This window comes from Myotis yumanensis, unplaced genomic scaffold (genome assembly GCF_028538775.1).
Source record: "Myotis yumanensis isolate MYYU_CA2020_CCGP unplaced genomic scaffold, mMyoYum1.0.hap1 SCAF_12, whole genome shotgun sequence".
Lineage (NCBI taxonomy): Eukaryota > Metazoa > Chordata > Mammalia > Chiroptera > Vespertilionidae > Myotis > Myotis yumanensis.
The window spans coordinates 43,668,280-43,695,618 of record NW_027223763.1 but is presented as its reverse complement, the minus strand read 5'-3'; the positions used below and the strand labels follow the sequence as shown (position 1 = coordinate 43,695,618).

The following is a 27,339-nucleotide window of genomic DNA, read 5'->3' as shown; positions in this document are numbered from 1 at the left end:
GATGCAGAGCTGCCCTGTCTTCTGGCTCCGTGCTACGCTGTGGAGGGGTGAGGCATTCAAACCAATCAGGGGGGCTGATGCCATCGTGTTGAGTCCATGGGGAAAGCTGTTCCTATCACCCTTCCTTCCCCTTCCAATTTGGAGCACTCCCCCTCAGGTTAGGGAAGCTGGGCCCTCATTACTATCAGGCCACTCTCTTGGCTCTTGGGTTAGAACGTCTCACCGCCTAAACCTCGCAGGTAATAAGATTCTCCTCTCGGCTCTTGTCGGCCTCCTTTCTGAAAGTTCCCAACTTAGCATCCAAGAGATGAAGGGTGAACACTAGGGAGTAGGTGATACTCCTTTGCAGCCCACTTTCCATTTTCCTCATTGACAGCAAAGATGTATGGCCCAGAGGTAACCCATGTTCCCAAGGCCACATGTGCTCTGTTCACAGAGCCTGCTCTCAAATGGTCCATGAAGTGTGGGTGTGGTGAAGGCCCACAGGTTTGCAGATGCTCAGGCCTGACCCCTCTTTATAGTATCATAAATGGCTGATCAAAAAGCAGTTGGGCCGAGGGAAAATGAGAAGCATAGGAAATTCTGGATATTCAACTGCTGGTTAAACAAGTACCTATAGACTCTGCACCTCAAAGGCATTTCCTAACTAAGTGACAAATTACCATGTATGTTCAGAGTCAGCTCTGCCGCCATTCAGGATGGTCTTACTTTCTGGGCTGTTTTAAGCAGCTTTGTGTGTGAAATGCCAGGCATTAAGAAATCTATTGTTCCCTGGCTGGTGTGCTCAGTGGTTAGAGTGCCAGTCTTAGTACCATAGGGTCTTGGGTCCAAATCCGGGTCAAGGGCACGTACCTGGCTTGCCAGTTCATTCCCAGCCCGGTCGGGGCATGTGTGGGAGGCAACCAATCGATGTCTCTCTCTTACATAGATGTTTCTCTCTCTCCCCCTCTCCCCTTTCCACTCTCTCTAAAAATCAATGGAAAAAATATCCTCGGGTGAGCATTAACAACAACAAAAATCTGTTGTGGAGGAGAATCATGTACAAACTAATAGAAAAATAATTTTATCAGAGAGGAAAATACCCCATTTTCAGGGGCTCCTCTTAAGCAATCTTCATCATTGAAGACGGGTCAAAGCCTCACCTACACTTGAAAGCCCTGCTGGCTTCCTCTTATCTTGACCTTGTTTCCCATCACTTTCCTGTCAGAACATCACTATCTCGCTGGCTGCATCCAACTACTTTTAATTCCTGCTCTTCCCCACTGTTTGCCAAGTGGATAATTAAGCAGTAAGTCATGTTCTTTGTTGAGATCATCATTTTTAAAAAGACTTGCTACGGAACCAAATGGCAACTTTGAAAGGCAAGCTTTGACGAGACCACTGTACTCTCGCAAGATTAAGATGTTGAGAGCAGGATCCAGACAAAAATATTCCGGCTGAGTCTTCATGCTGAGGAGGGTACAAGATGTAGAGACCATTGGTTTTTGGTTTCTCTGCCCTAGTGCTTAAGAGTATGGGTGCTGGAATTGACTTCTGGGTTCAAGTCCAGCCAATGCCGCTTACAAGCTGTGTGGCATTGAACAAATTACTTGATCTCTGTGTCTTCCATTTTTTCACGTGTGAAATAGAAGAATAGTACGTAGCTCAAAGAGTTGTGAGGATTGAGCCCAAGTAAACCATTTAGGACCTGGCACATGGAAATTGTTCAATAAGTACCATTAGAGTAACTATGTGGAACATTAGGAAAAGATGTGCTTACTTTAGATTTGCATAAAAATACTATCTTGGAGCCATTATGATAATCCTTACTGCACAAGACCTAATAATGCCTCAAATGTTTTTATTTTGATTTTTCCTCTATCAGCTACCCTCCTGGAGGGACACAGGTGCCATGTGTCTGTATAGCTAGAGCTCTCTGGTTCTGTGTAGATGAGACTTACAAGCCATTGGAGTTGACCGGCCTCCTGGTTCTTTTCCTTATCCAGGTGCTGGAAAGCTTCAAGATCATGGACTATAGCCTTTTGCTGGGAATCCACATCTTAGACCATTGCCTCAAAGAGAAAGAAGAGGACACGGCACAAAATGCGCCTGATGCGAAGCGGCCTGGGATGCAGAAGGTCCTCTACTCCACAGCAATGGAATCCATCCAGGGCCCAGGGAAATCTGGGGACGGGATCATCACAGAGAACCCGGACACGTACGTGCAGCCACCCGCCCATAGACCCTCTTGGTTGGGGCAGCCCACATCACTGAGTGACGAAATGCAATCATGTTACTTTCATGGTGGCTCTTGGGGAATAGATTCCTACTTGATGCTGAAATGAACTAAGCCGGGTTTCAGTTCCTTTTTTGTTTGTTGGTTTGTTTCCAGTGAAGATACTTTAATGGAGGGGCTCATAACAGAAGTGTGGGTGGGGTGAAGGGACGCAGCAATAGCTCGTCAGGGCTCAAAGACTAGTACCACCCCAAGGCACAGGGCAACGGGAGGAGCCCCACGGTCCCTGGAGAATGGGTGCCAGAGTGAACTGTGGCTGTGGGACGCAGCCAGAGCTGGAACCCTGGACTGAAACATGGAGGGAATAGAGAAGAAATATCTGGGTCTCTCTCCTCTCAAACTCTGCTCTTTTTTAAAAAATTAATTTTTACATTCAGTATTATTATGTATTAGTTTCAGGTGTACAGCATAGTGGTTAGACAGTCATATACTTAATAAAATGTTCCCCTTGATATTTCCAGTGCCCGCCTAAGCCAGGCTTCATTTCTGTTCATCTGTGGATGACGGGATGGGTAGCCATTCTTTGAGTTATCATTCTTCCATCCACATGTTTTCGCCCCAATGGCTCTATTTTTTAATGATGGCTGAAAATGTTTTTACCCCCATTTACTACATATTCCAAACACCCATCATACTTTGAATTTAAATAAACATGTATCTAAGCAAATACATGATTGGAATTATGTCCCCAATTAAGAGCTTCTTATCTGCATAAGAGGATTCTGTTGTTCTAGACCTCTCCCCTGGCAGATGTGGTCCATCGCCACTGCCAGATGTGATAATAACTTTGGGATTAGTTAGCTTATTGTATAAAGTGAATACCGACTAACAGAAATACTTACAACCAAAGAAAATTATTGAAATGGTTGACTGTATCACATGCGTGTACCAGCTGAGCAAAGAGACTGAAAGAAAGAAATCATTTTCCTTGGTTGTAAGTGGCTGCCTTCTCAGATTTTTCAACAATAACTAAACCACAAGCATATTTCACTTTCATAAAGGAAGTTCATACATATTAAACTGTAAAAAAATCCTTGCTTGCAAATCTATCTAAATGTCAAACAATCAAGATATTTATTTTCCATCAGTGTAGTGAAATATTACAGTCCTTAAAATATACATTACTTGCCCAGCTGGTGTGGCTCTGTGGTTAAAAGTCATCAGCTCAATTCCCGGCCAGGGCACATGCCCGGGTTGCAGGCTCAGTCCTCTGTAGGGGATGTGCAGGAGGCAGCCAATTGATGGTTCTCATTGATGTTTCTATCTCTCTCTCTCTCTTTCACCCTTTCTCTCTCTCTAAAACCAATAAAAGCATATTTTAAATATATTTTTATTGATTTCAGAGAGGTTATCTTTGCATCCTGGGAATGGATTCCTTATACACTTTTTCTTTGTGCTTTTCTATATTTTATTTTAAAATCTCATAGTGAACATATAAAAGTGTTGCATTTTTAAAAAGTAATATTTTAAAATAATTTAAAATTCTTGCTCATGGCTTTAAAATAGGAATACTTTTAAAATTGTACTCTTTCTACCCAGTTCTCCAGAGCTGATAGCTTAGGTGTCACTCTGATCTGTGGGAACTACATCATGCTGGAGTCCAAGGAAAACTTTAACTGAGACCAGGAACAAAATGATGAAGGGAGAGAGAGTCCAGAATTCCTAAAGAGTGTCCATTTTTATTTATATTTATTAGAAATGACTTTTAACTTCCTATTCTCATATTACAAAATATTTTCTCTTTTGCTTTATCAACAGAATGGGAGGGATTCCAGCTAAAAGCCATAGGGGAGAAAAACTACTTTTATTTATGGGCATTATTGACATTCTGCAATCATATAGGTAAGAAATTGGGGGGAGTCTTTTATAATTAAAAAAAAATACATCAACAAAAGATTCTGAAAATTCACCAAGTGGGAGGGGTTTTACATTCTCATTTTATTTTTCTGCCTGTTTACACTTAGGCTAATGAAGAAGTTAGAACATTCCTGGAAAGCTCTTGTTTATGACGGGGTAAGTAGCTTTCGTGTTCCTTATTACACTGTATATTCTGATTTCTCGGAGACTTCAGAGTATGTCTGGAAAGCTGTGTCACTAGACTTGGAGAGGAAACAAGTGTTTTTACAAACTCAGAATCAGACTCAGCTTGTTCAGATCTAAGAATGAAGACAGCCGAAGCCGGTTTGGCTCAGTGGATAGAGCGTTGGCCTGCGGACTGAAAGGTCCCAGGTTCGATTCCGGTCAAGGGCATGTACCTGGGTTGCGGGCACATCCCCAGTGGGGAGTGTGCAGGAGGCAGCTGATCGATGTTTCTCTCTCATCGATGTTTCTGACTCTCTATCTCTCTCCCTTCCTCTCTGTAAAAAATCAATAAAATATATTTAAAAAAAAAAAAAAAAAAAAAAGAACGAAGACAACATAACTTGGAACAGCTATCCAAATAGAGGCCATCCAGCCTGGTAGCTACACAAAGGCCAGGAAAGCCAAATGATCTTGTTTCTGTGTGAAATCTGAAGAAATTATGAGTAAATGGAGACTTCTCATAGGCACTGGGAAGACCAGTAGGACAGTTGGAAGTTGTCACAAGACCAAGCTACAGAACGAGTTTGAACCTGACCTTGATGATAGGCAGCCCTGGATTTGAACCCTGCATTCACCACTTGACTAGCCATGTGACCCAGACACATTGCTTGTTATTTGGCCTCTCTTAGTCTGATTTCTCACCTCTACCAGGGCAAAGTCATAGTACCTTGTACCTGCCTCATAGGACGAATGTGAGGATTTAATAAATAATGAACCTAACACATAAGGGCATGGGAAGTGAAGGCTTTTCCGTTGTTACGGATTTATACATGACTAAAGCTCACTGAGGAGAGAATGTCTTTTCAACCCAGAATTGGTAGAACAAGAAAATAGTTATCAAGAAGCAGCTCCCCCGCACCTCCCTCTCTCCCTACCTTCCTCCCTCCCTCCCTCCATCTCCCTCTCTCCCTCTCCCTCTCTTTCCCCCCTCCTTCCTCCCTATTCCCTGCCACCCCGACCCCTGCTCACAGGGGTGCTCCTATCTGATGTTAGTCTTGGACTTCCTGCCGCTGACAGAACATTCACTGGTCTCAGCCTCCCTCAATTAATAACTTAAAGTGACAATTCCAAAGAATACATGGGTCCCAGATTTGCTCACAAAATTGTAAAAGATGTTAGCAGATGCTTTCCTTTGAAAAGGGATAAATTATAGACGCTGTTCTCCTCGCACACGTATTTTCTCCGTTCTGAGGAAGCCTGGTAATAACCTTTCAGCGGGAAATCTGCATTTTGTCCACAGGCTGTGGAATGACGTCAGTGGGAATGCACTTGTAAACAACAGCTTCACAAGTCTGTTTCTAAGAATTAAAGTGAGGCTTATTATTCAGACCAAAGATTCCTTCTTTAAGTTTTTCCCTTTCAGCTGAGAAAAGTAGGGACTCCATAATGCCTTGAGCATGGAAGGGAGAGAGAGAACACTCCCTCTCGCACCCCCTTCTGTTTTCCAAGACAACGTTAATTCCTGTTACCAGCTGAGATTGCTGATCGGAATGGCCTGGTCCTTTGTTGGTCAGATGCTTCTAAGAGACCCCTACCTTTGTCTAGTTAAAACGCATATTATTATTTTTTTTTTTTTTTTGGTGTTGATTTTTTTTAAGACATTCTCTGTGTTGATTATGTATTTGTGAAATTATAAGCAATAATTAAGATGTATGTCTGTTAACAAACGTGCCTCTTATTTAAACAACTGGAGGCCCGATGCACAGAGTTCATGCAAGAACCTTCCTTCCCCTGTCTGCTGGCACTGGCTTCCCTCTGGCACCTGGGACCTGGGCTTCCCTCCGGCCGCCAGCAGGCACCAGGACCCAGGCTTCCCTCACAGCCCCGGCTTCGTCCAAAAGGTTGTCTGGAAGGACATCCGGAAGGATGTCCGGTCTAATTAGCATATTACGCTTTTATTATTATAGATGTTTCTTCATACCAAAGAGAACTGCAGTCCAACTTCTCTTAAAAGGCAAGGCTGGGTCTTAATCACCTTGCTCCCTAAGATGTTTCTCAGTTACTGTACTCGTGGGGAATATGTGTCCACTTGAGACAGGAGCTGCCAGGATACTGGGGGGAGAGCATGTCCAACCAGTGGGATGTTTCCCACCACATTGACAGCATCCCCGATCGTCTACAGGACCCTTATCACTGGCTAAAGAGGGCTGTTCTAGCCAATGTCCTTCATAACAGGCTGGTTACAGAATGACCTCATGCCTCACATTAACACCCTGTTCTACAGACGAAGAAACAGACACGCTGAGACACTCTGTTCCCAGGGTCACAAAAGCTTGTGAAGTTAGGACTCACACCAGCACCAGGTCTCCGGGCCTTTGGTCCAACGTGTGTTTTCTCTTCCAGACCCACTGCAGACATTTGGTTGAATCTAAACACATTTTTAGAAGTTTTCTTAGCAGAATACACAATCCTAGAATCAAAATGGAGCATTAAATAAGCAAATACACTATTTCTAGAATATATCTCTTGGATAGTACATGATTACTGAATAAACATACAGGATTAACTTCCTACATCAATCTCCTTTCCTGGATTTGTAAGATTTGTATGAAAATGCCCCTTCCATCTTAAAGACTCCTACCAAGCATGAGCAAATTGGGTCAACAATTTAATGCAAGTCAATTCTACCTAATTAGTAGATAATTCAGTGTTGCGGCAGTTGTCAGCCTTGTCTCCTAGGCATCTTCCCAGTGTCAGTGCGCCTTATTACTGGGAAATGAAACCAGCACACTTTTGTTTTTTTTGTTTTTTTTGCCTCGATATCACTCTTACATTAGGGTTGTTTTGCTTGTTTCCAACCCCAGTTTTTGTTCTGACTAAAAGTGTTCCCCTTCCTTCCAGATGACTTGAGGCACTGGCTGCCCGTCTGTAGAAAAGAATTTAAAAGCCCCTCAGGGCACACAATGGAATAAGGATCCGTTTGGGTTTATAGAACAGAGCCTTTTTGCTGTCTCCCACCTGCCCCTCTTAGTACTTTATTTCATCATGAGAATCTGGAATCTTTGCTCCGATTGTGATCCTCCTCCCGCAGCCCAACTTCTGGGCCTCCTGGGACCCAGGCACTGCTCTTTCTGGCTCTCCACACCCACACCTTCTAGTTCAGGGCCTTGGCCCACAGAGAGCCAGTGCATAGATCTTTCTTCGAGCTTGAAATGAACTGTCTGAGAGGTAAACTGTGCTACCTGATTTGTCTTTTCAGGACACTGTTTCCGTTCACAGACCGAGCTTTTATGCAGACAGATTTCTGAAGTTTATGAATTCCCGAGTTTTCAAGAAAATTCAAGGTAAGATTCTTAATGATTTTTTTTTTTTTTACTTTTAGCACTTACATGCTGACTTCAGTATGTGTATCTTTGCACAATTTTTATCGGAAGAGTTAATTTACTTTCCAGAAGCAGTAATCAATAATTAAGTGTGTCACAGTCAGGTACTTATTGATGTCATAATCATTAAAGTCCTATTTTGTAATGGAAAAGTTTGGAAACTACCTCAATGTTTAACCCTATGATATGTTGGTTAACTAAATATATTATGATATAATTGAGTAATAGAATACCATGCAACAAATAAAAATGGTACATTAAAGGTACACTTAGTTCTTATAGATTTATTCACACATACTTATTGGTCTGCCCACCTACATGTACAAAAAAATTCTAATGAAATATATAAAAATGTTAACAGTGAATATTCTCATAAAATATTCTTCAGGATAGTCACAAAACAATTTCAATAAATTTAAAGACTGAAATTATACAAAAAAAGCTTTTTAAATCTATTTTAATTATAGTTAACACTAGAGGCCTGGTGCACAAAAATTTGTGCACTCAGGGGGGGGTCCCTCAGCCCAGCCTGTGCCCTTTCGCAGTCTGGGACCCCTCGGGGGATGTCCATGTGCTGGCTTAAGCCCGCTCCCCGGGGGTACGGGCCTAAGCTGGCAGTCAGACATCCCTTTGGCAGCCCAGGAGCCCTCGGGGGATGTCCACTTGCCAGCAGGAAGCAGGCCTAAGCTGCAGTCGGACATCCTTAGCGCTGCTGAGGAGGCAGGAAAGTCTTCCACCACCACCACTGTGCTGGCAGCTGGCAGCCTGGCTTGTGGCTGAGCAGAGCTTCCCCCTATGGGAGCGCACTGACCACCAGGGGGAAGCTCCTGCATTGAGCGTCTTCTGCCCCCTGGTGATCAGTGTGTGTCATAGTGACCAGTCATTCCCAGTCGTTCTGCTGTTAGGGTCAATTTACATATTACCCTTTTATTATATAGGATAGAGGCCTGGTGCACGGGTGAGGGCTGGCTGGTTTGCCCTGGTCCACCTCTGTGACTTATTTCTGGAAGTTTGTACTTTTTAATCCTCTTCTCTCTTTTTCTAATCACAATGGAATGAATGAATGAGCAAAAACTGGAAAACTTACAAATATGTGAAAATTTAATAACACACTCTTAAACTACCTATAAGTGAAAGAAGAAAGCACAGGGAAATTTTTTAAAATTTAGAGGTGAATTTTGTCATAAGAATATATATGTAATAAAATAAAATTGCAATACATTAACATTATATGGCATGCCATCATCTATTTAACTATCTTTCATTATTGGACATTTAAATTGTTTCTCCTTTTTGTTTCTAATTAATATTTTATGAACATCATTTTAGAAAAATTTTGTGTCCAAAGTTATGATTATTTTTTATGGATACATTTCAAGAAGGAGGATTAGGGGGTTTAAAATGCACATAACTGCAGAGATAGATTATATCACTGTAGGCTTCCAAAGCAATCTGAACCCTTCTAGCCCTTAGCCAGAATTATTCTTTGTAACTTATGCTATGCTGATAAGTAAAAAATGTTATCTGGTTGTTTTATTTTGTGTTTCTTAAGTACTGGTCAAGTTCAATCATTATTCATGTTTATTAGCCATATGCCATTCCCTTGAGAATGGAGCTTTGTGACAATTTGCTCATTTATATTAGATGTTTATTTTTTCAAATGATTTATATGAATTCTACATATTAAAGATACCATTCCTTTTTTAGCCTTTTTCAGTCTTAAGAAAAACTTTTGTTTCACATTTGATTCTCTCCATGGAATCTTAAAATTGGTCTCAAATTTAGACCAATTAAATTCTCTAAGGTTTTTGTTTTGTTGGCTTTGTTTGCCTCAGAGGAGCTGTAAGATAGTGCTTACTCGGCCTGCAGGTCTGGTTGACTGCCAACTAGTGGTCACATTTTCAAGGACGATTTTCCGCCTTCCTTTACCCTTTGCCAGGCTGGGGAAGCATGACTTTCCCGTGGCTGGTAGGTTATGGAGCCTGTGGCCCCTGGTGTCCCAGCTTTAGTGAGTTTCCTCCATGAGCCCCCATCTTGGGAGGTTTGCTTTCTTACTAGAATAGAAATTAATGCTACAATCCGTGGCATCTCTCTCTCCATCCTTCCCCTGGTCTTCCTTCAGGTCTCAGTTTAGATGGTGCTTCTGCCATGGAATTTACCATACTCTGCTATGAAAGCTGTTTTTCTGTTTCCCCACTAGACTGTGAATTGCTTAAAAGTGTGACTGTGTCTGGTGCTCTCATAGATACATCTATATTCCCAGCACCTGGCACATTTCCTGACACACTGTAGGCACTCAATCATTATTTGATTAATAATCAGACAAATGAATGGACTTTTCATCTACTACCAGCATTTCAAGCAGTAGTAATTTAATTAGTAAGACTGACAAGTGAAAGTACAACTTCAGGATGTTTTATCAACTGTGATTAATTTAAAGCCCTTAATGCCTAAAGGCATACTTTGTAGGTGAAAACTCTGCTGTACTAATACCTGAAAAAAGTACCTGGTTTTCAAATTTCTTTTTTTCAAATCAGTTTGCTTAACCTTCTTTAAAAAAAAAAATTGATTTGCGAGAGAGAGAGAGAGAGAGAAGGAAAGAAAGAGGGAAAAACATCAATTTTTTAAAAACATTTTTATTGATTTCAGAGAGAAATGGAGAGGGAGAGATAGAAACATCAATGATGAGAGAGAATCATTGATTGGCTGCCTCCTGCACACCCCCTACTGGGGATTGAGTCTGCAACCTGGGCATGTGCCCTGGACTGGAATCGAACCTGGGACCCTTCAGTCCACAGTTCGACGCTCTATCCACTGAGCCAAACTGACTAGGGCAGAAACATCAATTTGTTGTTCCACTTATTTAAGCATTCATTGGTTGATTCTTGTATGTGCCCTGACCTGAGGTAGAACCCGCAACCTTGGCTATTGGGAAGATGCTCTAACCAATTGAGCTACCCAGTGCCTGTTTAACCTTCTTAAATCCATTCATCTCGCCCAGACTTGAGTCATGCAGCCAATGTAATAATGTCTGCAAATTCCTATAAATTATTCTGGAAATTTTAGTTCCCATAATGTTGAAACCTCACTGAAATTCTCAACTCAGATAATATGTCTAACTACTAAAACTTAGTTTCTTGAAATGACTAAATGGTACATTAATTGGTTAGAAATCAACTGTCCTAAGATTTTAGGACAGTAATACATTCATTCAACCAACATTTGAGCACCTGTTACATACCTGGTACTATGCTAAGCATTAATAATATAGAAAGTCTGTCTTGAGTCAGGGATTGGACCATGTTCCAGATTTATAATGTAACAATGGTGAATAGTGTTTTTGCATACACTACTATAGGTATACAGAGAAAAATAAAAGCAGTTCTTCCAAAAGAACTTCCCAGAGAGAAGAATTTTTAAACAAAGTCCTGAAAATATAGGCCAATTAAATGTTCATTAGGAAAAGAGGCAAGAAGGGCATCTCGAGGAGAAGGAACGGCATATACAAAGGCCCAGGGGTAGGTTCAGGGAATGGCAGATAGGTGAGATAGAAAGCAGTAGGTATAGAGGCTGTTGAGTGGCAGGATGTAGGGCTAGAAATGGACATGGGATACCTATCCCCAGATATTGTTTTTAGCCAAAGACAAATCCAGGAGTTTCTGTGGCACAAAAGAAAGTGACTAGCTAACCCAAACCATCTGCCAATTGTTTTATTAAAATTTTTTTTATAAATTCATAGACTCAGTATTAAAGCAAAAGCCAGTGAATGGGATATTACTTCAGACCTGTATAGCAAATGTGACCCACTGTTTTGATAGGATGAGGAGGATAAGGAAAATGTGATCTATTTGGGCCACTTATTTACCATGAAAATCAATTTTGATCCGTTTTTAAAATCTCCTCCCCTCAAAGAAAAACAAACTCTAGTTTTATCTTCCCCCCCTTCACTTTAACTAGAAATGGAATGCTAAGAGAGCTAGGAAATGAACCCCCCATTAGATAACTTAAGTAAAAATGAAAGACACCTGGGGTTTCATGATTTCTAGCTCGGTGACCTTAAGCAGGTCATGTTTCTGTTCTCAGTTTCTGGACCCGTAAAAGGGCCCGTCTCCCTAGACGACCATGTGGATAATTTGAGAATGTGAATGTTGGCTTCCAAACTCTAAAGCCCTCTACAAAAGTTATTTATGATGGTGATTATATTGTAATGGTGATAAGACTCCTCATGGGACACATAAACTGTCCCTTCTCGTTCAGTGGAGAGATTGCCCTCTATGCTTCCCGCATCTGTGTGTCCCAAAGTCCTTCTCCAATTAAGTTCTTGCAAGCTGCCTATGGGAAGGCCCCCGATAAGCAGTGTAATCTACTCTCTGAAATTCCCAAGGCCAAACACAATTACTGTAACGCATCTGCTGTCAAGTTACCCCTATATGCAAACCTCAAGGAGGAGAGACACTGCCAAAAACAAGTTCAGGGGACAGCACAACATAAATAAGCCTCAACTTCCCTCTCCCTCTACCCTCCAAGGAAATTCTATAACATGGAAAGCCACGAAGAATTATTGCAGCAAAGAGTGAATGTAACCCTGGCCGGTGTGGCTCAGTGGTTGAGGGTTAAACCATGCACCAAAAGGTTGCCGGTTTGATTCCTGGTCAGGGTACATGCCTGGGTTGCAGCCTCAATCCCCAGTAGGAGGAGATCGATGTTTCTCTCTCTCCCCATTCTCCCTTCCTCTCTATTTAAAATCAAGAAAAACACTTTTTTTAAAAAAAGAGTGAACATAAATGGGGGTGGTCCAGCTGCAGCCGAGGCAGCGCCACCTGATGTATCAGAAATAAAGTCACAGCCTTTGTGAGCATGGTTGATGGGGAAGTACATTTGCCTCGGTTCACATTCCCAAGACACTTCTGGAATTGTAGAATACTGTTATACAAACATCAGAAGTGAATTATACATCTGACATAACCATGACCTAGAAAAGACCCAAAGGGCAGGAAATTTCAGTGGAAAGTTGCTGCAAGAAAAAAGCAACCGGAAGTAACTTGGCTAAATTGGGCAACATGAGTATAAGGTTAATATTGGCATGGCTAGGAATTCCCAGTCCCAAGTTAATAAAACTAGGGTCATGAGAATTCTCCTTAGCTTACCATCTGCGTTTACCCACCCACCCAGCCTCCTCCCAGCAGTAAAAATAAAACAAAAAACACTGCTTGGAGGAGGAAAAATAGCTAGTTAGCAACAAAACATTTAAATTTCACCTCAAATAAGACTTTTATTTCAAAATCTGGGGAGACATTTCAACTCAAATTTATTCTAGGATATTCTGATTTAGGTTAAGTCATTTTGAACAAATAAAATTGCCAAAACACAATTTCATTTCCCTTTCCTCATGTATATAAACCAAAAAGTTTCTTGCATGCTACTCAAATAATTACTAAAATGTTAATAATAAAAATATTAATAAATAGAATATTAATGTGGCTTTAAAATAAGTATCTTCATTTGTCTCCCCTTTTTCCTTTGTCTAGCTTTGAAGGCCTCGCCTTCTAAAAAACGGTGCAATTCCATCGCCGCCCTGAAGGCGACCTCACAGGAGATTGTGTCCTCAATCAGCCAAGAATGGAAAGATGAGAAGCGAGATTTGCTGACAGAAGGGCAGAGTTTCAGCAGCCTTGATGAAGAAGGTAAAGGTACAGAACTTTAAAGCAGAAGAAAGAAAACATTCCTGTGATTTTATTTTATTTTATTTTTATTTTATTTATACATGTAAACTCACAGTAGGAAGCTTACAGAATACCTGCTCTAAAAAGCAAAGCCCATTATATAATCTTAAAGGGTATTTACAGTATGATACAGTTAACATAAAATGTTTTAAAACACATAAACAATTCAACATATGATATATGGTATAAATAAATTAAAAGACAGTAAAATATTCAAAAACAAGAGCTACCTAAAGGTAACACATCTGAACATTTTGGTGTTTGTACTACTAGACCTTGTTCTATGTGTGGATATATATTTTTTCCAAACACATAAAATACATATAAGCACATACTTATACATATATACATACAATCACAATGTAACGAGTTATCAATTTATTTAGGTCCTCTTTAATGAATTGAATCAGTTTTATAATTTTCTCTTTGCCTAACTTTTGTTAGATTTATCCCTAAATTGAGCAACCTGAGTATAAGATTAAACATTGGCATGGTTAGGAATTCCCAGTCCCAAGTTAATTAAACTAGGGTCATGAGAATTCTCCTTAGCTTACCAACCCATCTATACCCCATTCAAATCCCAAATCCCAAACATCACACTCACGTGGTAGTGCCTGTTAGGATCAGTTTCCATTCACACACACTTCCTGAAAATATATAATTTTGAGTCTGTTGTGCCTATAATGGAATACTAGAAATACCTTCCAGTTATATTGTTTTTATTATTGTCTTTTAGTTTAGTTTGGGAGAATGATTAAAAAGAATCCACAGTAAAGCCTAGTAACACTAGTTAACAATACTCTATTGCATATGTGAAGGTTGCTAAGATAGTAGATCTTAGAAGTTCTCATCACAAGAAGAAAAATGTAACTATGTGTTATGGGTTGTAGCTATGGGTGTTAACTAAACTTCTTGTGTTAATCATTTGGCAGTATGCACATATCTCAAATCATTATGCTGTACACCTAAAGTTAGTGCAATGTTATATGTCAATTCTATCTCAATAAAAATTAAAAAATAAAATATCTACTTACTACCCAATAGCAGAACTTTAAGAATAGGATTGGTCCGCCCATTATCCTCGCTCTCTGGGCACTCCCAGGTCTCCTTTTATTTATTTATTTATTTATTTATTTATTTATAAATATATTTTATTGATTTTTTACAGAGAGGAAGGGAGAGAGATAGACAGTTAGAAACATCGATGAGAGAGAAACATCGATCAGCTGCCTCCTGCACATCTCCTACTGGGGATGTGCCCGCAACCAAGGTACATGCCCTTGACTGGAATCGAACCTGGGACCCTTCAGTCCACAGGCCAACGCTCTATCCACTGAGCCAAACCGGTTTCGGCTCCCAGGTCTCCTTTTAGAGACACTCTGTTTGTTCTGCGTGGCCATCCTTTGTTTAAAGGACTGTCTCTGACAGGCTGGCCAATAATGGATGTACAGTTGTGTAAAGTTTAGGATAAGATGATTTAAAATGATCTCACTTATATGTGGAATCTAATGAACAAAATAAGCTGCCGAACAAAATAGATCTAGAGACAGAGAAGCATGGAACAGACTGATGAATCTCAGAGGGAAGCAGGGAGGCAGGGGTAGGTGGGAAGAGATTAACCAAAGAACTTATATGCATATTCACATAACCCGTGGACACAGACTCTAGTGCAGTGAAGGCCTGGAGGGAGGGGAAGGCGCAGGGAGGGGTTCATAGAGGAACAAAAGGGGTGCCATCTGTAATACTTTCAACAATAAAGATAAATTTAAAAAAAAAAAAAAAAGAAAATGATGCAGATTCAAAAATCCACATGGAATCTTGAGAGTAGGCATGGGTCACTCCTCAGCCTTGAGTATTCTGCTTTCCTGATGAGGGAGGTCTCTTGGATAAGAATTTTCATAGATACTTGCATATTAAAAAAGAAATAAGAATTTTCTCATTTTTAAAAAGGCAGCCTTGCTATTCAAATGTGATGTCAAGAAGAGCCAGGGATAGTGTTCAAAGATGTGTGGGCTCCAACGTGGTTCAAGTATAACTAGCTGGCTGTAGCATATACGACATGTTTCCTGGCTCTTACAAAGTCTCAGTTCTTAGATCCAAATTGAGAATCACAGATACATGCATAGCCTGGGGAGGGAAATCAGGTTTGCTTTGTGTTTATACATTTGCCAATCATCCTTTCAATCTCTGTTGAATTATCTCCTGAAGCCCCTAGGAGCTTTGTATGTCATCTTTTGAAACAGTAAATCACTTTATTAGGTTTTTAAAAGAGCACTCATCATGTCATTTCCATAAGCCACTTTGTAAATTATTGCATTTTCCTTCCTGTTTAACCTGTTTGCAAGAAACTCTTTTACATTTCTGCTGCAGTTCACTGGAGCTCAGTTAATTCATAATTTAAGTTGCAGCCTAATGTGTAAAATGAATGATTTTGACTCGTTTAAATGGTTATAGACACGAGAGCTGCATTTCTTACTGAGATTCATGATGTGCGTGCTGCTTTTGTTTCCCAGCGCTGGGATCCCGGCACAGGCCAGACCTGGTGCCTAGCACGCCATCCCTGTTTGAAGCTGCTTCCCTGACGACCACCATTTCATCCTCTTCCTTATATGTCAATGAACAATATCCACACGACAGGACGACGCTGTATTCAAACAGGTAATACTTGACGCGATCAAATTGCCACACCGGCTGTTACCACATCAACATCACAACTAGATCAATATCTCTGAATGAGAACATGCCGTCCCTAACAACCAGGATGTGCCTGTCACCTGCTCCGTAAGTAAGAAAGAGAGAGAACATTGTTGCTTGATTTTTACTGTGGCAAGAAATGCACCTTAGGGAAAAACTCCTCTGATTTTTCTTACGTTAATCATTATGTTTGGTTCCGTGGAAGAAGACAAATCCTTCATCATTTTTATTTTAATGATTTTTAAATTTATTTTTTAATTACAGCTAATGTGCAATATTACATTAGTTTCTGGCGTACAACAGAGCGATTAGATATTTATATACCTTGCAAAGTGATTACCCTGGTAAGTCTAGTACCCATCTGGCACCATACATAGTTATTACAATATTATTGACTATATTCCCTGTGCTGTACTTTACATCCTCATGTCTATTTTTATAATTGCCAATTTGTACTTTTTAATCCCTTCACCTTTTTTACTTATCCTCCTAAATCCCCTCCCAACTGGCAACCATATGTAAGTGAAATCATATGGCATTTGTCTTTCTCTGACTTATTTCACTTAGCACAATACCCTCTAGGTTCATCCATGTTATCACAGATGGCAAGATACTATTTTTTATGACTGAGTAACTTTCCATTATACATACATACATATATACATACCACATCTTCTTGATCCATTCATCTATTGATGGATGCGAGGTTACTTCCCTATCTTAGCTATTGTAAATAATACTGCAGTGAACATAGGGGTGCATATATCTTTTCGAATTAGTGTTCTGGATTTCTTCAGATAACTACCCTGCAGTGGAATTGCTGGGTCAAATGGTAGTTCTATTTTTGGTGTGTTTTTTTAAGAACTTCCATAATGTTGTCCATAGTAGCTATATCAATTTACAATCTCGCCAATAGTGCAGAAGGGTTCTCCTTTCTTCACATCCTTACCAGCACTTGCTTTTTGATTTATTGATGATAGCCATTTTGACGAGTTCGAGGTAATATCTCAATGTGGTTTTAATTTGCATTTCTTTCATGATGATTAGTGATGCTGCACATCTTTTCATATGTTGTTGGCCACCTGTATGTCCTCTTTGGAGAAATGTCTATTCAGGTCATCTGCCCATTTTTTAATTTGATTATTTGGAGGGGTTTTTGCTGTTAAGTTATATGAGTTGCTTAATTTGTTTGGGATATTAACCCCTTATAGGATGCATCAGTGAGGAATATCTTCTCCCGGTCAGTAGGTTTTCTTTTCATTTTGTTGATGGCTTCTTTCACTATGCAAACACTTTTTGATGTAGTTTGATGTCTCATTTGTTTATTCTCTCTCACTCTCTCTTTTTAGTAATTTCTTATGAATGGATTTTTTTAAGCAAGCAATCTTGGTTAATATTGCAGAGATAGCTGCAAAGATATTTGCATACTGTCTTTTCATATGAGTGACATTAGTGACTATGATAGACAGAATCATGCCCCCCCAAAATTGTTCACATGCTAATCCCCCGAACCCATGACTATATTACCTTATATAGCAAAAGTACTTTCCCAATTTGATTAAGTTAAAGCTCCTGAGGTGGGAAGAGTAACCTGAATTACTCAGATAGGTCAGTTGTAATCACTGGGGCCTTAAAAGAGGAAGACAGGAAGATGAGAGTCAGAGGAGGAGACGTGATCCAGAGCAGAGGTCAGAGAGAGAGAAAGCTTTGAAGATAATGCAATGCTGGCTTTGGAAGTGGAGGAGGAGGCCATGAGATGAGGAATGCAGGCAGAATCTAGAAGCCAAAAAAGGCAAGACAACTGATTCTGCCTGAGAGCTTCCTCAAAGGAACACAGGACGTCTGACTACCAGCGCTGTAAGGTGATAGATGTTTATTGCTTTATGCCTCTACGTTTATGATCATTTGTGACAGCAGCAATGGGAAACTAATATGGTGACTCTCAAACACTTAATGTCAATGTGAGCACTGAGGTGGGTTACTGAGATTTCTTACATAGGAAACTAATTTATTAGATATTTTTCCTTTTTAAACAGAATGTTCCCAAACATTGTTTCTAGGAATAGAAAATATCTTCACAAAGAGGTCACAACATTGTCTGTGGGATTAGCTATTATACTTTTTCTGTTTTTACATACACAGTTTTATAATTAGCTTTCATTTGAGGACAGGGACTACTGTGTACATACTCTCAATAATTATCTGTTAAATATTGAACAAGTTCTTGTTGAAATCTAGCTCTCGAGAATCAAGATCAAAGTTGTGCAGGTAAAGTGCTTCTTACACTGTAAGTCATTTTCCACCTTCAGGCTAGCAGCTTGATTCATTCGATTTGGTAGATTCATTTTTAATATATGCATATTTATAGATTATAGCTCGGTCCTTTGGCCAGTGAAGGCTTGGAGCTTCTGTAGAAATACTTTTTTGTCGCTGTTTCTTTCTCTCTTGGCTGGATACAAGTTAGGTGACAGCAGGCGAGGCAGCCAGGCTAGGTCTAGAGAAGTGGAACAAATCGCCAGGTGAGCCACCAATCTCAGCTGGGCTGCAGTTTGGATAGCTCTGTGAGAAGGCCAACAAATAAGGCGCCATCATAAATTATTCGGCTCACCTGAACTGCAGAAGTGATTTGGTTAGCTTCCTTGGATTAGAAAAATTTAAGGTGACGTATACCTATGTTAATGTGTACTTTGACTGTTCGAATTTGTTATGTAAATTAGTCAAGCAACAGGTATGTTTTTTTATCTGCATGGTCCAGCTGCACACCGTTCTCTTGCTCTCAACTGTAAATAGACTCGAAAGATGGTTGAAAAGTCACAGGAAGTTCTTTGCACAGTCAAAACAATTCTCCTATGAAGCCGTGGTGGTGACTTACGGTTTGCCTCTGTTCTCATTATCGGGGTCATATAATTGGGTATGCTATTAAATTATTTGCTAGAACTTTCAGCATAAAAATTTAAGGGTTGTGTTTGTTTGTTTGGGTGTCAGTGGTTGTAGTTAGGTATCCAGTGTTGGCCTTAGGCAGAGGTTCTCAACCTGTGGGTCGCGACCCCTTTGGCAGTCGAACGACCCTTTCACAGGGGTCGCCTAAGACCATCCTGCATATCAGATATTTACATTACAATTCATAACAGTAGCAACATTACAGTTATGAAGTAGCAATGAAAATAATTTTATGGTTGGGGGTAAAAACATGAGGAACTGTTTTAAAGGGCCAGAAGATTGAGAACCACTGGCTAAGGTATTCAACTCTTGGGAATTCATAAGGTTCTCCCAGGGTCCAGCACTGCCTCCTGCTGACTCCCAACCCTCCTGGCCAGTGTGGGAGCCCCCAGTGCATGCCCTGCCTCTGCATGCTCCAGGCCGTGGTGTAATTCTTGGTCCTTTTATTTATGCTGACACTGGTTATCATTTATTTGAATATGAAAAACATAAATGTTCTCTATGATTTTCTCTTTTGTTTTGTTTTGTTGTTGAAATGAATTGTTTGAAATACATCTTTTTTGGCATTATATCTCCAAGTTGCAATTTCACATCTGTCAGCCTAGGTTGGGTTCAGTGACAAGAACAAGAAACAATTCTATCTTACTCGGAAAGGGATTTGATGGAGGGAACCGAGTGCTGACAAACTCTGTGGAAAGGCTGGGGGCATGCGCACCGGCTGGACATTGGGAATCAGCCCTGAGCACACCACCCAGCTGGCCCGCCAGCAGCCCGCAGCCTTTACCACAATCAGTGGGTGCCCTGCTAACAAAGCAAGCCAGGGAAAAGCATGTTGGTGAACCCAGAATGTTTTTAAATAAGCTAACAATTAAGAATTAAGCAGTTTCACGAAAATACCCAGATTCTTTTGAAAAACCACTAGCTTTGGCCCTGCCGACATGGCTCAGTGATTGAGCGTCCACCTATGAACCAGGAATTCATGGTTCGATTCCCAGTCAGGACACATGCCCGGGTTGTGAGCTCAATCCCCAGTAGGGGGCGTGCAGGAGGCAGCCAATTAATGATTCTCATCATTGATGTTTCTCTCTCTCCCTTTCTGAAATCAATAAAAATAAAAAAAGAGAAAAACCACTAGCTTTGGCACCACCTGGCTACATTGGGTCCTGGTATTGCTCCGCTGAGGGGAGAAGCGTGAACCCTCCAGCTCACTACCCTCTGCTTCCCTCATCTCTGCAGTTGCCTGCCTGTGGGTATTCCAGCTGTTAGCGTTCATGGAGAGGAGAAGCCACAGACAAGCCTCATATCTTACCCACTGCCTTAGGGAAGTAGTATGGAAAAGGTGCAGGAAAGACACAAAGGTGCTAAGAACCCTCAAGACAAATAATGGCGTCCCAACTCCTGAGGATCAATATTCCTGTTTCTCCCACCTACCGTGTCCAACCCTGACTATGCCACAGGGAAACCTTACCAGCAAACTGAAGAGAAACGATCAGATGTTGTTTCTATCCTGTCTTCCTTGACAGCCCTCCTAGTCCTCATGGTATCTCTTGAAGCAACAAATACAAAGGATTCCAAACCTCATCGAGCCTGCTAGGGTTTAACATCTAATTCCAGAGCCTGCAAAGGAGAGGAGTTGAACGTTGATGTTATCATTCACATCGGGGTTGTTCCCTTTCTTTCTTTATGAATCATTTTTTTCTGTTAAGGCCAAGTGGTTGTTTTCCTTCTGAACATTATGCTATATATAACTGCACTTTAATCAGCTGTAAGTACTTCAACTAGCGGTTGTCATTCCACCCGTCTTTTTCGAATCCTTGACTCTGAAAGGTGTTGATTAATGCCTGGATGTCTCCACTCCAAAATCGCATCCTGCAGCGAGAAAGTACTGTCCTTAGAATTGTTCCTTTTTAAAAAGGATTATTCTCTATAACTTCAAAAACTCCAGTGGCGATCCATTCTTTTTCTTTTTAAGAGTACTTCAAAAACTGACTAGGAAGCGAAGGAAAATAGTGCCGTGTGTAAAGCATCTGCTGAACCTGATGATTGGGAGCACGTATTTCACTGTGCAGTTCTGAGTCAGTGTGCACTTCACAGGAACAGAGAGAAACTGTTGTGGGTACATGCTTCCCAGGCAAATAGTGGGGTTTACATTCTGAAGTTTTGATTCTTGGCTTTTCTTTCCTAGTAGGAACTCTGTTCTTTTAAAGAAGGTATGCATTGAGCACCGAGAAAGGCAGAGGCACATAAAGTGTGTTATCTCAAAGTTAAGAACAATTTGATGTGGAAATTGGTTAGACTCATGAATATTAATTCTTTTCATGATTTCCTGCACAGTTGGTAGCAAAGCTAAAGCTCTGATTATGCATAAGGATCGAAAGCCCTGCTGCATTCCAATGTCTTTCTACTTTACCATCAAAGATGCCTTTACCGACATCACCATGCTGTTCCGTCTCCTGCTTTGCTGGTGGCTATTTCAATGGTGGGCTCACCCTGGAGACACTGGGAACATTGTGAGAAGGGTAGGTGGTCAGAGGAAAAGTCACTGCTCATTTGCACATAGAAGGACAGCTGGCAAAGGCTTTCTAAATGATGACTCCAACGTTCCAAGCCTCAGAGGCCGAGCCAGTGGATCGGACCGCAGTTCTGTGCCCCTTTCTTCCTGCCCAGGGAGTATTATAGACCCAGGAGAGGGGCGAACAGTTGTCTCTAGCCACAAGCCCCTCCCCTCAAACTGCTTACCATTCACATTTAAGAGCCATCCACCTGTGAAGTTCAGAGGACCCATTAACGTACAGATTTATCTAAACTATAAGGAAGGACAAATGCCGAGCATTATGTGACCTATCCAAGGTCACAGGACTTGCTCATGGGATTGAAGCCAGAGCACAGGTCTCTGGGGCCCAAGCCTCTGTCCTTCCCCCCGTTCCACTCTTTCGTCACGGCCTGTAGGTACGCCAGCCTCTGCTTGTGTGTGCTCTGCGCAGACAGTGATTGGTTGTGTTCTTCTCCCTAACATGAATCCTGGCCCTGTGTTTGAGCCATTTTTCGCAGTTTAATAACTGAAATATTCCCAGTAGGCAAAGTGGTGGGCTTAAGTCCATGTCTACCTATGGTGTTTATCCTTGAAGTCTTTGGCTAAGTTTCCTTCTTAAAAGCACCATGGCTGTGGGAGACTTTTTTTTATCATCGTACTAGTCAAACTGTTAATAATAATTATAACAACTACAATAATAGCTCATTATTGGACCATATTAAGAGTCTGTGTTAAGTTCCTTACATGAATGAAGTTGCTTAATTCTCACAGCAACCCTGAAAATCAACCCTGACATTGTGTTTATTTTCTCTAGTTGACAGATGAAGGGTGCTTTACAACATTAGGTAACTTTCCTGAGGTCAAATGGCTAAAAAGTAGAGCCATCGTTTCTGCCCATAGCACTGACATAGCACCAAAGGCTCGGGCCTCAGCTATTCGATGGCTGCCCCCATCCACATGGTCACATCTCAGTCAAGATGACTTTCAGATGATGCTTTTAATGGAAATGCAGTAATATCCACACAAGTTCTCTTCCTCTTCATTCATTTGCCTTGTCTTTCTCCCCTGTAATTCTGAGTGAGGATTTTCACTTTCCAAGATGTGAGAGACTGGCTGTGTTCAAACACTCAAAATAAGGCATCTTAATTTAAATTCACAAGAAACTAAAATAGCTGTTTCCTCAAGGTTTTGTTGTTGTTGTTAAATCCTCACTCAAGGATATTTTTCCATTGATTTTATTTTAGAGTGGAGGGCAAGGGGAGAGAGAGAGAGAGAGAGAGAGAGAGAGAGAGAGAGAGAGAGAGAGAGAACTATTGATGTGAAAGAGACACATTGATTTGTTGCTTCCCGCACACGCCCCAACCAGGGCCAGGGATCAAGCCTGCAACCAAGATACATGCCCTTGATGGCAATGGAACTGAGGACCCTTCAGTCCACAGGCCGATGCTGCATCCACTGAGCCAGACTGGCTCGGGCTATTTCCTCACGTTTTTATTTCCAGTTCTGCAGGTGGACACCAAATGTTACATGGCCACTGAGAAGAGACTTTTGTTAGCTGTGTTTCGGCTAATTTAGAAAACTCTCTTCTGATGACACCGTAAGGTTAGCAGGACATTTATCACTTACAGAATGAAGGGAGAGGAAAGTTGGTTGCAACAAGTTTCCACCAACTCCAGTTCTCTAACCATAACCTCAAGGGAGGGACAGTGCCGGCTTGCAGTACCTGTTATAAACACTGCTGAGCCTACGTGCCAGCCTGGGACTAGCCCCTCTGCAGGCCTCCTGCCGATGCCGGAATTAAATCTGACCTCTCCAGGCTCTGTGCATTTATGCTTCTTAGTCTGGTGACTCCAACCATGCAGACAGCCCTTCTTACCACCCCCAACCCCTCCCGGGGCTGGGTCTTTCTCTTGCATTTTAATTATTATAAGTCATTCATTAGATTACTAGCCCTCAGACTGCCACTCCTAGCTATCTAGCATTGGCCAAGTCACTTTACCTTTATGTGCTTGTTTCTTCATTTGTAAAATATGGATTATTATGAAATGATAATTGGAAAGTATTTACAACACCTGGCACACAGGAAGCACTTCAAAGTATTTGTTAAAATAAGTGATCCCAGATCGTAACACCTGGCAGCTTTCTGGTAAGTTCCACTGTGAAGGGCAAGGTGGGCTTGCCTTGGCAACAAGCCACGCAGAGTACTTCATTAGTGACTAAAAACATCCCAGACAAGGAAGCAGAAAGCACATTTGAAATTTCAGAGAACTTGGTAAAGGGAATTGGTTATGGAGTGTGGGGAGGCTGCAGCATGAAGGGAGAAGGGGAGAGACCCAGGTCAGTAGCTGCAGGAGGCAGCCATCACCTAGACCAGAGATGTCGAACCTATGACACGCGTGTCAGAGGTGACACGCGAACTCATTTTTTTGGTTGATTTTTCTTTGTTAAATGGCATTTAAATATATAAAATAAATATCAAAAATATAAGTCTTTGTTTTACTATGGTGGCAAATATCAAAAAATTTCTATATGTGACACGGCACCAGAGTTAAGTTAGGGTTTTTCAAAATGCTGACACACCGAGCTCAAAAGGTTCGCCACCACTGACCTAGCCGCATGAAGGAGGGCCCCACCTGGGGACCGGCTGCCACTTTGGGGGCAGGGACAGAGGCAGAGGATATCACTTAAAGAGCTGGGAGAGTGGCGGGGACACAGCTGCCTCCAGAGACACCAGCCAAAGGAAGGAAGGAAAAAATGAGTGAGAAGAGGCCCAAAGGCTTCCTCCCTCCCACCCGCTCCTCTCCTGCCAGGGCCCTGCACCAGCACAACCTGGCCAAGGAGCCTGAGGAATGTCCTTGTGACTCTCGGCCCCAGCCTTGCAAAGCAGAGCTGAAACCAGATATAAATACTGGTAATAGCCACCGTCCATAGAGCAAAAACTAAATAGATGTAAGGTCTTTACAAAAAAGATTTGCAAAGGTCAAAGCTGTACAAAGGGAGAATGTGTGTGCAAGCACAGGAATTGATTTAAGGAATCGCTTCCTTATAAAAGGAATCCTAGAGACAGGTTTTTTCACCGTGCCAATGCGGGAGGTAGTGGAAAGTAGCTGTACTTATTTTAAATGGTCTGTGCCATTAGAGACTCCAGTTTTTATCAATAAGTCTCTCTGACAGTCAGCAGTGCTCTCCCGGGTGCTGCACTGGAGTAGATGGTCATAAGTACTCATAGGAATGTTTGAGCTAATTCCAGGCACGTGGCATAGACCAAAAGGTTCTTCAGCTCCAGCATCCATGAGGAGAGACAGGACAGCCATCACTCATGCCAGGACCCATGCCACCACAGCTCATCAACAGACTATCACTCAGTCTAGAACACACAGGGCGGAGGGATGGTTTCGCTTCCATTCTTCTTACAGTGAAGGATTTAATCAAGTTTTCTCCAGTGTCAGGAAACTAGGTCAACATGCAAATGATGGTACAGATTTGGGGGAGAATAACACTCCTTAGGGCCCTGAAGCAGAAACCTGCTCTGCTACAGGCAAACCTAAGCGTGAGGCATATCTTTTCACTTGTGGCGAGGGCACTGCAGAGAACATTGGAGCCTGGTAGAAGTTTCATAATATGCCTGTTAGTTTAGCTTCCACCCCAACCCCAGAAAAAAACACACATGGGATTTATATCACATAGTTTGGATTTTATTAGATGCTTTTTTTTTTTTTTTTTTTTTTACAAATTATAGAATTCTGAAGTTACTAGAGGCCTGGTGCATGACATTTGTGCACTGGGGGCGGGGTCCCTCAGCCCAGCTGCGCCCTCTTGCAGTCCGGGACCCCTTGGAGGATGTCCACCTGCTGGCTTAGGCCCGCTCCCTGCAGGGTCCTTAGCCTGTGGGAGCACACTGACCACCAGGGGGCAGCTCCTGCATTGAGCATATGCTCCCTGGTGGTCAGTGCACATCATAGCAACCAGTTTTTCCACTGTTCAGTCGATTACCATATTAGCCTTTTATTATATAGGATTAGCTTTTCAAATTGTCCCCTATATGTTTCAGCACGGGCAGAAAATTGATGTGAATTTTTCAGATATCTGACATTTTATGAAGAACAATTTAGAATTCAACATTAATTCAAAGAACGCTTGTTTTTTGATGAATTGGTACATGGTAATATTTCTAGGTGCTTTTTGTGCATTAAGATTTATGGGGGGCCGGGGGGGAAAAAGTGGTAAGTGTTGGCCAGCCTTTGGATATCCTAACTTATCAAAAATAACCTCTTTTATCCATTTTCTGCCTCTTAGTTGTAAGACAAAAACAAACAACTCTTCTTCATTTCCCATGACTTTGTCCACTAGTGTTGCCACATGTCTGGGAGTAGAGCTCGCTGGTGGTGGATATGTCTCTGCAGATCCTCCTCAGTCCTATGCCTGCCTTTGTTGATTCTCTAGAACAGTGGTCAGCAAACTGCGGCTCGCGAGCCACATGTGGCTCTTTGGCCCCTTGAGTGTGGCTCTTCCACAAAATACCACGTGTGGACACGCACGTACAGTGCGATTGAAACTTCGTGGCCCATGTGCCGAAGTCAGTTTTTGGAAAGGAGATAGACGAAACAAGTATACAAGACGAGTATGGATGGGAGAGTTGGAAGGGGTCGACCTCAGCGAACGTACCTCAATCAGATTGAGGACGTTTTTAGCAAAGGCCAGCTTAGGAGTACCCTAATTAAGTTAATAACAATGTACCTACCTATATAGTTTAAGTTTAAAAAATTTGGCTCTCAAAAGAAATTTCAGTCGTTGTACTGTTGATATTTGGCTCTGTTGACTAATGAGTTTGCTGACCACTGTCTAGAGCAGGGGTGGGCAAACTTTTTGACTCGAGGGCCACAATGGGTTCTTAAACTGGACCGGAGGGCCGGAACAAAAGCATGGATGAAGTGTTTGTGTGAACTAATATAAATTCAAAATAAACATCATTATATAAAAGGGTACGGTCTTTTTTTTTTTTAGTTTTATTCATTTCAAACGGGCCGGATCTGGCCCGTGGGCCATAGTTTGCCCACAGCTGGTCTAGAGAAATGCTTCCCAAAGCATCACTACCTCCTCAGGATTTATGCTCACTAGAGTTTAAGAAGTTCTTTCAAGGTACTCCTCTCCTTCTCTCTATTGACTGAGGACTGAAACTATTTCTTTGCCTTGTGGTTCAGCTGAAACACAGGTGGAGTTATTCAAGGAATTAAAAGGACAGGCATGTAATACCTGAGATGCAAAACCACAGCAAAATAGATGGGTTTCCAGATTATCATCAGGAGATGGGACCTCAGGTCCTCTCTCATATCTCAGACTGCCCGGGCGTGTCCTAAACAAAGTGCCCTTGCTCTGAAGGTATTTTAGGTTAGCACCCCCTGCGGGGAATAAATACCGCAACACCTATGGGGCATATGCCCCGAACCTGCTTCTCAGCCCAGCCCCTCTGACCTTAGGCCAAACGACATTTCAGCTCAGCAGCTATTCTTGACCTGAATCTGCAGAGATCCTGACTGAGTGGCCAAAGCCCTTCTCTTTCAAATCACATGGGCCTTACTGACTCTTGTTCTGCTTAGAAGTTGGTTTTTTCCTTCCTGGCCCCTGGAAGTCGCCCTCTCTATCCTGACCACTTCTCTCTGTCCTTTCAATCCGTCCACATCACACTCAACAGCTAGTTCTATGCTTTGGTTAAGCGGGTCTGATACAAGCTGCCCAAGTGGCCCCCCAACCCCACCCAGGGCAGCACCT

General features: G+C 41.7%; 1 protein-coding gene across 3 annotated transcripts in view; it reads left to right on the top strand.

Annotated features, from left to right (window-relative positions):
- PIP5K1B (phosphatidylinositol-4-phosphate 5-kinase type 1 beta) overlaps positions 1 to 27,339 on the top strand; it is a 284,538-nt gene that overhangs the window by 198,896 nt on the left and 58,303 nt on the right. For 2 of the 3 annotated variants that reach the window (XM_070431544.1, XM_070431542.1), the window contains exons 8-13: positions 1,986 to 2,197; positions 4,034 to 4,117; positions 4,240 to 4,288; positions 7,557 to 7,641; positions 13,209 to 13,370; positions 15,917 to 16,061. In XM_070431544.1, the coding sequence (XP_070287645.1) occupies positions 1,986 to 2,197; positions 4,034 to 4,117; positions 4,240 to 4,288; positions 7,557 to 7,641; positions 13,209 to 13,370; positions 15,917 to 16,061 (737 nt within the window). The remainder of the gene's footprint in view (positions 1 to 1,985; positions 2,198 to 4,033; positions 4,118 to 4,239; positions 4,289 to 7,556; positions 7,642 to 13,208; positions 13,371 to 15,916; positions 16,062 to 27,339) is intronic. The other variant, XM_070431543.1, reaches the window with a different exon arrangement.